This window comes from Lynx canadensis, chromosome B3 (assembly GCF_007474595.2).
Source record: "Lynx canadensis isolate LIC74 chromosome B3, mLynCan4.pri.v2, whole genome shotgun sequence".
NCBI classification, from domain to species: domain Eukaryota; kingdom Metazoa; phylum Chordata; class Mammalia; order Carnivora; family Felidae; genus Lynx; species Lynx canadensis.
The window spans coordinates 44,036,501-44,050,409 of record NC_044308.2 but is presented as its reverse complement, the minus strand read 5'-3'; the positions used below and the strand labels follow the sequence as shown (position 1 = coordinate 44,050,409).

General features: G+C 39.0%; 1 protein-coding gene across 1 annotated transcript in view; it reads right to left on the bottom strand.

Moving 5' to 3' along the window:
- Nucleotides 1-1,742: 1,742 nt before the first annotated feature.
- RORA (RAR related orphan receptor A) overlaps nt 1,743-13,909 on the bottom strand; it is a 97,788-nt gene continuing 85,621 nt past the window's right edge. The window contains exons 5-10 of the mRNA XM_030318042.2: nt 12,395-12,516; nt 10,255-10,387; nt 9,473-9,580; nt 7,854-7,964; nt 6,201-6,313; nt 1,743-4,527 (exon numbers count right to left, since the gene is read on the bottom strand). Coding sequence (XP_030173902.1) covers nt 4,363-4,527; nt 6,201-6,313; nt 7,854-7,964; nt 9,473-9,580; nt 10,255-10,387; nt 12,395-12,516 — 752 coding nt within the window. The 3' untranslated portion in view covers nt 1,743-4,362. The remainder of the gene's footprint in view (nt 4,528-6,200; nt 6,314-7,853; nt 7,965-9,472; nt 9,581-10,254; nt 10,388-12,394; nt 12,517-13,909) is intronic.

Here is a 13,909-nt window from a genome sequence, read left to right as displayed (position 1 = left end):
TTAAAATAATAGCACTGGAAGGACACGTGATTTAAACAATCAATGTTTGAAAACAGTGGCTTTAGGATTATTATCTGGCTGCCCCTCAACAATAACAAGTGATTCAATCGACATTCCTTAGCCAAAAACAAAAGGCAAAAAAAACCAAACCATACCAAAACAAAAAAAAAAAAAACAACCCAAAAACAAAACAAAACAAAACAAACCAACCAAAAAAAAAAAAACCCAAAACAAACCAAAACTGTACAAATATGTATTTTTTCCCTGAGGGATCAAGGTACACCCGCAAGTGCTCTATGTACATATTGCACTAGAGAGGAATGGAGAACATGTGCAAAAAAGCAACAATGAGAGAAGCTTACATCCTACTTAAACCTTTTCATTCAAGATTCCACTAGGTTGTTTTGCATTTTGGAATGTCGGAACACAAACAGCTATTCCTTAGTCTAAAACTAAAAACACATATTTCTACTATGGCACATTCAATGAAATAAAAAGTTTCCCAAAGACAGATAGACAAATTCCATCAAGAAAATAATACAAAGTTTGTTTGTTTGTATTTTTTTTTTTAGAAAATTACATTACTTTCTTTCTTTGTTTCACATTACAAAATCTTTTTTTTTTCTTTACACAAATCACATTTTATTGCAGGAATATTTCAAGTGCCATCAAATATTTATAGAAGGGTTAAAAAAATAGAAGTCTCTCTAAAGTGGTCCAGACAAGGCTTTGTATAGAATAAGTCATTTTTTCCCCCATCTTCTAGTTTTGATTTAAGTATTTTGAATACATTTTCTTTTCCATTGACACTTAGTAGCCTAGAAGCGGTCCGACACACGCACATCATACACACGAAAACCACACCCACACCTGCATACACACCCACCCACACATACTCCCTCCTCCCTGGCCCTCAGCCCACCCCCATACGCTCACAGAGATCCGGGTATCCACACTATAAAGAACAACCAAACTTAGAAGCAGTGCCATAAGTCATATTTTCCTTAAATTAGGAAGGGTGAATTAGGATGCTGAAGACTTTTTTTAAAAAATCCATAGCTTTAACGCAAATTAGGATGCTGAACACTTAAAAAAAAAATCCATAGCTTTAACACAATTTGCAAACTGTCCAAAAAAGCACTTTCATCTGCACTTTTGTTTTCATTGTGACCAAGGCCAGGTTCTCCAGAGTATAATGCAATCATTTGACACCATTGTAACCAAAGGTATTCGGGCTTTGTACAAAAGCCTTACGTACCTTATATGAAAAACTGTATACAAGACATAGCAGCTGGGATAACAATGATGTGATTCCAATCTTTCAAAGACTACTGGATATTTTAGTTTAGGAAACTTTAGTTTATAAGCACTCTTAAGAATAATTGTTCTGTATCACCAAGTATTTTGTGTCATCACACAGGTGTTTCTATAGTAAGAAAGAAAATATAAATGCAAAATTTTTCACATCCTTTTCTGAACTTCACTTTTTAAAACTGAATTTGTTTAACTTCAGATCCCAACTTTTATCCAAATAATAGTTGTTCCCTCTGTTCACCGAGCACACCTCTCCTGCTCTGTCCCTACACTGTCAATGTACTTTGCTCTTAAAATCCTCACCTTGCTTTTCTTTCAGAAAGATCTGGTAGCAGCATCATGTCAATGTATCTTGGTTTACTCTAAAAGCAATGTCACCATGGTGGGACTACTATTGAGATTAAGCATCATTTTTTTTGGTTTTTTTGTTTTTTTTTTTGCATTTGGTACATGCAAAATCCCTTCTGGGAAAAGGAATTTCTTTTAAGCTCAACATTATGCTCTCTCTCACCCTTAGAGAAGTTCAATTAGCTCTTTTCATTTCACAAGTGGACACTGGAATTAGGTTTAGTTGCTCTTTAATGCGCTAGCACCTGAGGCTGGTCATATTCAGAAAGCTTTGGTTAAAAAGAAGTTAATATACTTTAATCAAACCACCCCCAAATTTAGTGAATCAGAATGACAAAAAACCAAAAAACAAACCAAAAAAAAAAACCACCCCAAAAAACAATACCATACCATTTTCCCCCACAAGAGAAATAATAGGAAAAAAGATGGACAAATAAATAACTGAACTAAACGTGGTACTCTTTTCAGAGTATAAATACTATTGATCCTTACAGGAACTATGCTTATTTAAATTAAAATTTTGATTTAACCCTTCTTGCCCAAATATAAATACTATATGCTGATAGTTAACCTCTCTGTATAAACACTCACATAAAGTTTTATATACTTGTAAGAAATTTAAGTAAATATTACTTGCGTCTTCTATTTATGGTTAAACCCTTACTATATTTTTGAAAAAAAAATTTAAGATGTTATTTAGGCTTCATACACACTTTTGTGTGAATAATCCCTTCCTCTTCTCCAAATCCCTCAGGAAACAAGTCAGAAAATCAGTGGAGTTAAAGCCAGAGTATCGGGCTCTGGGAAGCCCATGCTGTTATCCACGTGACATCAGGATTCAGGAGGGACCCTGGTGGTAGAGACACTTTCTCTGCTATAAAGGGCTGCCTGGACACTCCCACCTTTATGCTATGGGAAGATATTTCCTTTTCTGTACAAACGTGGTCTTTGATGTCAGACCACAAGTTTGAATCCTACCCCCAGGGTGACTAAAATCATCTTCTAAATGCCTACATTTCTAAAGGGCACTTATTTTTTCAAATATGCACACCTGTATATCAGACTGTTCATTTTCCCTTCCCCCCTGGGAATTATTAAAATAAAAAAAACCCCAAAACATGAAATTAAACAAGAACATTCAATATTTCTCACCTGAACACAAAAGCCAAACAATCTTCTAAATATTTAATAAAATAAATTACAGTCCACAGTTTTCTAGTGAAGATAAATACAAGAGTAAATGTTTGCAGCTTAACATCAACTTCACTTTGAATGCTTAAAATATTTCATATTTAAGTAAGAGAAACTGGTTCTGCACTGCATGCCTCTCTCGCCCCTCTATCCAGGGTCTGTGAGCTATGGAGAGCAATATTCTAGAATTATAGCATCTAGAGGCAGCTAGTCTAGAACTAGTTTACTCTGAGATATCCTCTTAGGGTTCCTAGATTATACCAAGAACATAATCATTCACAAAGTAAATGCTTCATGTCCTCACATGGGGAGTGTGTATTTGCTCCAGATGTAATCTTTGGGTCCTTCTTATAATAAAAGCTGAATTCCAATAAATATTTGGGTTACTGATTTGTTCTCAAAGCATTAAGAGTTCCAAGTTGAGATGGACTCCATATAACTATAGAATTGTGTAAAATGAGCCTCCCCTCTCTCCCCTGCCTCCATGAGGTGGCATTTAAAAAAGCTTTTTTAAAAATAATGTACGTGATGGTGTAAGTCCATAGCACCAATCGATCATTCAACTTTGTATGAAGCATAAACACATCTATCCTTAAACTTACCACGAAGCAAAGTATAATTTAGGTAGAGTTCTAATTCCGAATTCACGTGTAAAAAAAAAAAAAATAATCCACATCGTGATTTCTAGATATGACCAGCCAGTCTTTTAAAAGTAATTTGTAAACAGCAGCATAAATACCTCCTGACGTACCTTCCAAGCCTTCTCAGTTAAACTTGTGTTTCTGGTGCACATGCGACACGACAGTGAACACGCTAGCATTTAATTTAAAGAAAAAGGTGCAAAATGAAAGTGCCTTATCAATTCAACAGGAAAAGCTACACCAGTAACTACATTTTATATTAATTAAAACAATATATAAACAATATCTCTTTTAGCTATATATAGTCTTCATGCCCATTTACCCTGTAATATATTATAATGCTATTGTTGCTAGTGCTATGGACCCTTTTCATGCCATCCTGCTGACTGGCAATAATCGGTGGAAAAATAAAAACTTCCTTCATGAAACAGAGAGCAAGTTGTGCAAAATAATGCCGCAACTCCGCTATGCACACCAGTCACCGATTATTGCTGGACTCTCTGTTGTTACCGACAGATTGGTGACTCTGCAGAAAGTCTGTGGGCAGTGAGCTACAAGAAAAGGAAATCCTCCGACTTTAGTACCCTCCTTCAGTTGTAAACAGAGGTCAATGATTGAGAAGTTGAGACAGAAAAAGGGTCCATATCTGTAGGCATAATGGAAATCATATGCATGAGAAAAACAAGTTCAACTTTTATTTGTTTTCATTGTTTCCCCTCCTTTGCCTGACCCCGATCACCAAAAGATGTGCAGTGTGTTGGCGCTCCAGGTCTGTGCAGGGCCATATAAAGTGTCTTGGTTAATTTGTTGTTGTTGTTGTTTTTCATGTTTGTACTTCAGACATTCTAGAAGTGCTTAGGTGATACATTTACCCATCGATTTGCATTGCTGGCTCAAATTCTGAAGTGAACAACTCCTTGTATAATGGAGGAAAATGAAGTCGCACAATGTCTGGGTATATTGCTTTAAATGCCATTAGCTTTTCTGTATGTCGTCCACATAAGGCTCTTAACGTAGACACCTTGCATATTAACTGCAAGTGGAAGAAAGGACATGTTGTGAGGAGAGAACAGACATGAGCATCACAAATCAGAGAACCTGGATGATCTTTACAATGTTGTTTATAACAGTGAAACTCACTTGAAGCGACTTACGTCTTCTTCAATAAGGAAGACTGGTAAAAACACATTTTAGGTACATCGTAGAGTATCAAGTATACATGAAATACAATTCTGAAGACAAATAATATAACAACCCGAAAAGATGTTCACGAGCAAGAGTGGCAGAGTTGAGATGAGAACCCAAGCCTCTCACCTCCTCCTCCTATTCCAACATGGTTTCTGCTCTACTGTCCTCAACCCTGCCCTCTGCCACTGTGGAGAAAGAAGACATCTGGTGACAGAGAAGAGGACAAGGAGGTAGTCAGGGGCAGGTGAGGTCACTGCAACTAGAGATGATGGCATCCCCCACGTATTTTAGGCAGCACTAGTACTAGCCAACTCCAGTGACAGCAAGTTTCTTCTGGGAAAGCCCTTTGCCTGAAACAAAGCAATTCTGGGTCTGAGCAAAAGGCCCTGAGTAAAATAAAAAAAAAAAAAAAAAAAAAAAAAAGAAGAGTCAGAAGGCCTGGACGGAAGTCCCAGCATCAGCCATTTACCAGCTGAAGATAGTAACAGCTTGAAACCACGTTTTTTTAAAACTCTAAACCACCATACACACTACGTATCAGCTCAACCAGAATAATCCTAAGAAGCATGTTCCACGGATCGTGGATCTTGTCCACATGTTCGGTGCTCTCTATGATAAAAGAACCTGACGGTACCCTTGCCTTGGGGCAAAAAGTTGGAGAAGAAAGTACGAGTCTAGAGACCTCTTCTTCTATTTTCTATTCCTGCCTCAATCTCTCGTTGAAGAGGTGCAAAATAAACACAAAACAGCAGTTAACCCCCAACCTCCCCTCTCTGTATGAACTTAGCTATTGGGAGAAAAGAAGAGAAAGCAGGAAGAAAAACCCAAACCTGTCAAATCAATCTTCTTGAACAATAAAATGCATAGAATAGTCTAAGAAAGAATTGGGCTGATTTTTTTTTTTAAGACCAAATATATACCACTAAGCACTAGCACTGAAGAATATTAACGTATTTTAAATTGACATCCTAATTATATTTTTATTGCAAAAGGTAATAATTAGCAAAAATGAAGCCTTCTGCTTGGAATACAGGGTAGTAATGGGAAATTGATGAAGAAAATACAAGTCACTTTCTGTTGATTATGAATGAATGTAATGGAAATAGAACTAATATTAGACTATGTGATTACCCTGCTTGTTTTAGTCCTTTATAACTTCCTCCTTCTAAATTCAAAGATTCTTTCTCTAATTTATGTCAATGCAGAACATTAGCTCTGCTTTATGCCCAACTTAGATGGAATAGAAGGAGGATTTCCAGAATGTATTAAAATGCTTAAAAAAAAATTCTACCATTGCCCTATTATTGCAGGATACTTCATAACCAACGATGGTAGAACGTAACCTGAATTTTGGCCCATTGGAATTTTTTGAAGTGGAGACATTTCTTTCTTGTCAGTAGCCTACTGCTTATAGATACTTTTGGGGTCTGGTAAGATGACTTCCAAAGGTGGCTGGCAGCGAGATCTATGGCAAGGGATGATTCAGGCTATGCCAGCCAGACCATCTTTTACTCTTACCTTTGTTAGGATTCCATCTTCTCGGTGATTCTTCTGCAGGACATGTTGAAGAGCTAACTGAATTTTCTGTTGCAGTTTTTCAATCTTTACCTTCTCCTGCAGCCATGAGCGATCTACACATGAAAAATGATACTTCTTAGAATTTCTCCTCCATGGTCTCGGGACACCCCAATTCCTCCTGACTCTTAGACACAACTATACCACAGTGCTGAGTTAGAGAACAACAGGCCAGTCTTACTCCTTGTTCAAAATTTGCTCCTAAAACAATGGAAAACTGATCTATGATAGCTATAAAACCGAGTGGTAAAGCTTTCCATTTTTACTGGTACTTAAATGAAGGGAGAGTCCTCTCCTTCCAAAAGAATAGCCATTTAAATTGAAGGCCATATTCACACAAGGACAAACAAAACCATCACAGATGCTCAAATCTTTCTAAAATTTTTTTTTAATGTTTACTTATTTTTGAGAGAGAGAGACATAGCACGAGCAGGGGAGGGGCAGAGAGAGAGGGAGACACAGAGTCCGAAGCAGGCTCCAGGCTCTGAGCCGTCAGCACAGAGCCTGACGCGGGGCTCAAACTCACAAACCATGAGATCATGACCCGAGCCAATGTCGGACACTCAACCGACAGCCACCCAGGTGCCTCGATGCTCAAATCTTTCTAATAATTACATTTCTGGATAAAATACTCATAGCAATTATGCCTGCCTTTCTGGTAAATAAGAAAATTGCCTTAGAATCCAAGGCAACTAAAATTGTCAAGAGAATTCCAAACAACTGAAGGGTTGTTAATGTGCAGTCTTTAGGTATAAGAATTCCAAACAGAAGATAGTAAATTTGCAAAGCAGATTATCCCCAAGAGGCAGTACTAGTTGAAAACACAGATAAATTCAGGTCAACTTGTGGGTGACATCCAAAAGAATCTTAAGAAAAAGTAGGATGCTTTAAAAACCATGTTATCTTGAAGATTTGTGTTAAGAAGGGCAGCCCTTCCCTCCCAGAGCATTTCCTGTGTTATGAGGAGGTTAATTATGGACTGGGTTTTATTCAATTCGCATTAAAAAAATTTTTTTTTCGTTCTTTCTTTAAATTTGATTTTAAAATATTTTTAATTTTTAAAAAATTTACATCCAAGTTAGTTAGCATATAGTACAATAATGATTTCAGGAGTAGAATCCAGTGGTTCATTCCCTACATTTAATACCCAGTGCTCATCCCAAGGAGTGTCCTCCCTAATGCCTCTTGCCAATTTAGCCCTTCCCGCTACCCACAACCCCTCCAGCAACCCTATATGCTCTACATTTAAGAGTCTTTTATGTTTTGCCCCCTCCCCCCCGGCCTTTTATATTATTTTCGCTTCCATTTAAAATTTTTTTTTAAATATTATTTAAATCCAAGTTAGTTAACATACAGTGTAATAATGATTTCAGGTCAATTCTCATTTCTTAAGATTTTCTCAGAATGGCACGAAGTCTTAAACACACATACATGTGCATGTGTGTGTGTGGGGTTGTTATTTGAAAAAAACTTAAGATTAGATTTAATAAGGGTGGCAACCTTTCTTTGTAGGCACCTCAATATTCTATAGCCATTAAAAGTTATGTACCTTGTAAGAATTCTTTACCTGACATTTCATTGTCATTTGGTTCTTACCTGCTGACATTAGTACAAATGCAGAAAATAATGCAATTTCATCTTCGGTCAGGTGCATAGAACATAAACTCTTTCCAAATTCAAATACAAAGCTAATAAAGTCTTCACAACCTGCCAAAGTTAAAGACAGTTTAGGATTTTGGTTATTATCCTAGGAGAAAAACATAGAGTAAGATGAAGAAGGATGTAGTAGTTCAAAATCCATGGGGATAGTAATAACATTTCTACAGTTTAACAGTTTGAAATCTCAAAAGAAAAATTTGTTTAGCCATCATCACTATCAACACCATCATCATCATCCAAAATAATGACAGTGGACTTTTGTTGCAAGGTTACTACGTCATTAAGCACCACTCTAAAAGGTATCTTACTGCTTTACAACAGCTCTGTGAGAGAGGTATTATGATTATTATCCCCACGAAAGAGGTGAGGAAACAGACTTAGAAGAATTATGCACTTTAGGTTATACAGGTAGGAAGTAACAGCCTGAAGTTCAAAGTCAGGCGGCCCGACTTCAGAACCCGTGATCTTTTTTTTCTTTTAATTTTTTAAAAAGTTTTATTTATTTTTGAGAGAGAGTGAAAGAGAGACGGACTGCGAGCAGGAAGAGGGGCAGAGAGAGAGGGAGACACAGAATCTGAAGCAGGCTCCAGGCTCTGAGCTGTCAGAACAGAGTCCAATGTAGGGCTCGAACCCATGAACAGTGAGGTCATGACCTGAGCCGAAGTCAGACATTTAAGTGACTGAGCCACCCAGGCACCCCCAGAACCCACTATCTTAACCGGTAGACTCGAATGGGCACAATCTAACTGAAACATTACATTCACTGACTTTCTGTTTTCTACTGTATTTGATCTAAAGCACCCTTAAAAATGATAACAAATGACATATTATGGTGGTAAAAATCATTATAGCTATTACAGAATTGAAAACATAAAATGTGGAAGTCCCATAAAATAATAACCCATCCTCAAGAGATTGGTTAAGTTTGGTGTCTACTCGTTCAGTTTTGCATATTATGTGTACATATTTAAACGGCAATGGGCCTTACTAAAGTACATAGACCTTCTATCATTTAACTGTTTTTAAAATCATTTAACAACATTATCTTGGATAGCGTTTCATTCTTAATGATTACATCCCACTTCAAATTACAGAAATCTAAACTAATTAATTTTTATAGTACATGTCACAGTTTCACCTAGCAATACTTTGTTTCTACGATATCTGCATTTCATTCTTATTAATGGTTGTTATTGGAGAAGTACGGAAAGGGCAGACATTTAGCTATTTGCTTGATTTTATGTATCAAATCACATCCTCTCATTTACGTGAATAATGTATCCTTTGAAAATCTGGTTCTTAAAATCCAAAAGGGAACTGGAAAGTTAGACAATATAAATTTCTTCGATTTCCACCTAGATGAAATGAAACGCTAACCCTTTAAATATAAGACAGACGTGTGCATTTTCTGCATTGACTATAAAGTAACAGAAGTATAAAACCCTTTCATTTTTGTTTCCAAATAACAGCCTCCATTCCATGCAAAAGCTCTTTGGCGGGGTTCCCACATTTTCCTAGGGCCCCGGTTTAAAGACAGAGTAGCCAGGTTTCCTTACCCAAGGATTTGAAGACATCGGGGCTAGCATATTTCCCATCAAAGTACACGGTGTTGTTCTGAGAGTCGAAGGCACGGCACATTCTGATAAACACCACCTCTAGAGAACCTAAGCGAAGGCAGAAATGGTGTCGATTATTCTATCGTGGTGGAGACTCATCTAGCTTGAAGGCACGAATGTAGAGCCCCCTTTGCGATTCAGTGCAGCAGGGGCAGTATTTGGCAAACGGCTCCCTGTCACATCAGCTGTCTGTTTAAAGGGGCAAAGTTCACGAGTGGAATTAAAGATGTGTGCTGAAGCTAATGAAGGCCTGTATTCCTGAAGACAGATGGAGTTACAAATTACTTCTCTGGCATTCTTCTGTCTTGCATTACAGAGTCTCAGAGTTGCCGGGAAAACGTATTGATTCCTATTTATTAAAACAAACCAAAAAACCAGGGGCGTACCTCTGAGTGCCACAAATAACCTTCCTAACAACTTACTGTTCCCTCCCGAGAGTCTGGAGTGGGAGAAACGAAACACACAGGTGATGATAAGATGGGGGAACGCAGGTGTCCTTCAAATTAATTGTTTCATTCAGAGGAGAAGCAAAATGGAGGCAGTGTTTCCCGCAGATAGCTCAAAACCCTTTAACAAGGACTCAGTTTCTGCTAAGAGAAACCCGAGCTATCATCGTTGGAGGAAAACTGTTCCCGACACCTTCCTTACCAAGCATTTCTTTAATAAGCGGGTGAAAGCAGGTTAGGAGGAGATCTCAAAATTCACTTGCAGAAAGCACATACCTGCTTTGAGAAGCACAATTTGATCATTTTGACACAGTTCCATAAATCCATCAATGCGTTTGGCAAACTCCACCACATACTGTATAGCCTCCGTGATTTTGATGGCACACAATTGCCACATCACCTCCCGCTGCTGTTGAGAAGCGAAGCACATTGACATACACGGTCACCCATATCCTTGACACACTCGTTTTAACTGTTCGTATTTTGTAAAATCCTTCTTTGGAAACAGATTAAACAAAGCTAGAGGATTAAAAATGAACATCTGGGTTCTAACGACTGCTTCCAAGCCCCCCTCGTCTCCTCCAGTTCCTCTTTTACCGTCTTGGTGGCAAAGGGACGGGAGGAAGATGTTATGAGCAGGTGAAAACACGAGGCAGGAAAGCAACACATGCCACTGCTTTACCCTTGGGCCTCGGAGAGAAGCAAAGTAGGATCTTCTTTTTTTTTTATTATTATTATTATTTTGTAAGTTTATTTATTTATTTTGAGAGAGACAGAGCACAAGCAGGGGAGGGGCAGAGAAAGGGAGACAGAATCCCAAGCAGGCTCTGCACCATCAGTGCAGAGCCCAATGCAGGGCTTGAACTCACAAACCGTGAGATCGTGACCTGAGCCGAAATCAAGAGACAGACACTTAACCGACTGAGCCACCCAGGCGCCCCAGTAGGATCTTCTTCTGAGCAATCATTTTACCTTGGGGAATTTAACACCACTTTACTGGGGGAAGGGAAGGAAAAGGGGAGTCAATTACATTTACTGTGCACCTACTTTGAGCTAGATGCTTTCTGACACCTTTGTCTTGTTTCATTTCCCCACGAACATTTTTCCGTTTCCCATAAATGGACATGAATGGTCACAGAGGTTTCACAGCTGGAGGTGTTGGAGCTGGGATTCAAATCCCAGCATCTCTGACTCTGAATCCCATTTCATAAGCCTTGCTGTTTCTTACTGCTTTCTGGTTTCCCTTTGTAACACTGGTTGGCCGCTATCTCAAAGGCAAACAAACTGATGTGTTGCCGTTCTTCAACCTTTCCTGTTTACCTGCTTTTACATACCCACTCTTTAGTTACAGGGTATCTATACCCTGGATCTGTTACACTGCTCATGTGTTCCCCCCATCTTAGTTTAAGACTGTTTCCACCAATATGATGGGGGTGAAGGAAACACTGCATTAGAAGCCAGGAGTCACGGTCTAGTCCTGATATTCTCAATCCCCCACCATATGCTAAGGGTTGTTAGTTTCCTCATTTGTAAAATGCAGGGGAGGATTAGCCTGGATAATCTCTATCATCATTCCTAGCCCTACCTTTCTATAATTATTAGGAAAAACCACAGCATTTCCCTTTCCCACGCCAGAATGGATAACTGAAACTTCCCTTTCTCCAGCCCTGCCCTTCCATTCTGGGGGCTTGTTGATCAGAGTGTGTAAAGAAAAAGGCTAGAAGCAGTGCTCTCTGTCAGCCTCACGTTGCTAGGTTCACTGGAGTTATGGCAATAGCTTCCAAACCTTGTTTTGTACACACTCTCTAGTGCTCTGGAAACACGAGGTTGAGATTATTTTCTATCAGCTTCCAGAGCTTGAAATCTTTCACTGTGATATCAGGACAAATCTCAATTCATTTGGGCTTTTGGACACTGCTTCCTCCAGCTCCCATGGACACATGATAGGAGATATGTGTAAAGTCATAGCACAACAAAATCGGTTTGTTATTGCAGAAATTTCACACACTGGCATCTCAGTAAGACAAAGCCCCAAGTAGATGATCATCTCTAGGAGAAAGATTAAAAAAATTTTTTTTAATGTTTATTTATTTTTGAGAGTGAGAGAGAGACAGAGTGTGAGAGAGGGAGGGGCAGGGAGAGAGGTGAGACACAGAATCCAAAGCTGAGCTGGCAGCACAGAGCCTGACGCAGGGCTCGAACTCAGGGATGGTGAGATCATGACTTGAGCCGAAGTCGGATGCTTAACCGACTGAGACACCCAGGCGCCCCTCTAGGAGACAGATTTTTAAACAGACATCTGATATCTGATGAAATACATTCATTGTCTAGTCTGTTTGTGTTCTTGATCAGATCTCTAGCATAAACACCCTTCCCACCGTTGCCTCAATCCTGGGTAAAATTCTTCAGAGTATACCTTGTTTTGGTAGCTCTCTATCTCCTCCTGCAGAAAAGTCTGCCACGTTATCTGCTGGAGCTCTTCTCTCAAGTATTGGCAAGTTTCCAGATGTGATTTAGATATATTCTGTGCAAGGTGTTCTAAGGAGAAAACAGATCACAAACATGAAAAGCCAAGTTCTTCTTTGGATAATCAGGGTTTTCTGTACTTATGTGGTTTAAAAAGTAATACGTACAAAGCAACATGTTGAACCAGTTTTCATTATCTTTACATATTTAAATGAGCAATTTGGAACTATTCTGTATTTTCGAACATGAAGATGAAGGACAGGCAAAGCCAGTATTTAGCAATAAGTCTTGGGGACTTCAAAGACCCTCCTGACCTTGACCTTCTTCTGTGGCCTTACACTGTTTGGGAGTGAACAATTATTGACCTGGACAAGAATAGGAAATGACTGACACAGCCTCTTCTTGGCATTTTTATGAAGACACATCTGCTGTATACATTGAGCTCGGGAGGATTTCTCTTGAAAAATTGGGAAATGGGATGTTTGTGTGAAAACAACGATTTCTTTCTTTTATTTTTCCAGCAACTAGCACAACAAGCATTACCGAGGGCCACTATGCCATTACACATAACGTGGTGGTTAAGAGGTGGACTCTGGCACCAGACTGCCTGCGTTTGAAACTCAGCTCTTGTATTCACTAGCTGTATGACCTTGGGTAAGTTACTCAATGTCTTGGTGCTTCGGTCTTCTCATTTGCAAAAACAGTACCTATTTCAAAGAGCTTGTAAGAATTAAATGAGTTGAGCACTTAAAACAGAGAGGGTCACCTACTATGGCGCTTAACATAAACATATGTTCTTATGCATAAACATTTGTTCTTATTATACTGGAATATAGGCAGTCTGAAGATATTAAAAGAAATATATGCCAAAGAAATTTCTCTAGGAACTTATAATCTGGTGAACATGTATGCACACGCTAAAAGGACAAGTCAAGACATTAGGCAATTCAGCATCAAGTTGAATTATATCAGAAGAGACAAAAAGATCGCAAGCACTGTCATGGACGGGAAACGTGAGGGGAATTAGAGAATGGTTCTTGGCAGGAGAGGAGCATGTGACGTGGACCCTGAGGGATGAGGAGGGAGGATTTGGCAGGCAGAGGTCAGTGGTGCGAAGAGGTGGGCCGGTTTCGTATTCAAGGGAATGACAGATGAAGGAACAAATGATGGCATGTGCAGGGGACAGGCAGATGGGCTAAAGTGATAGTATCAAAACAGAAACACGAGTATGTAAGAGTCCAAATTCTGGAGAAGCTTGAATATTAGGAATGTGGGGTTGGACCTGCTTCACAGAAGGAGTCCGCAGAATTCTCAAGGTGGAGCAGACACACTGAGCACTGTATCTGGGGAAACAGAACAAGCAGTTTTGTGACTGGTGGATTGGAGCACAGGCTGGAGGCCGGGGAGTCATCAGAAGGCTGCTGCAGTCCACAGTGAGGGACTAAAAGCGTGCAGTAGGTTGGTA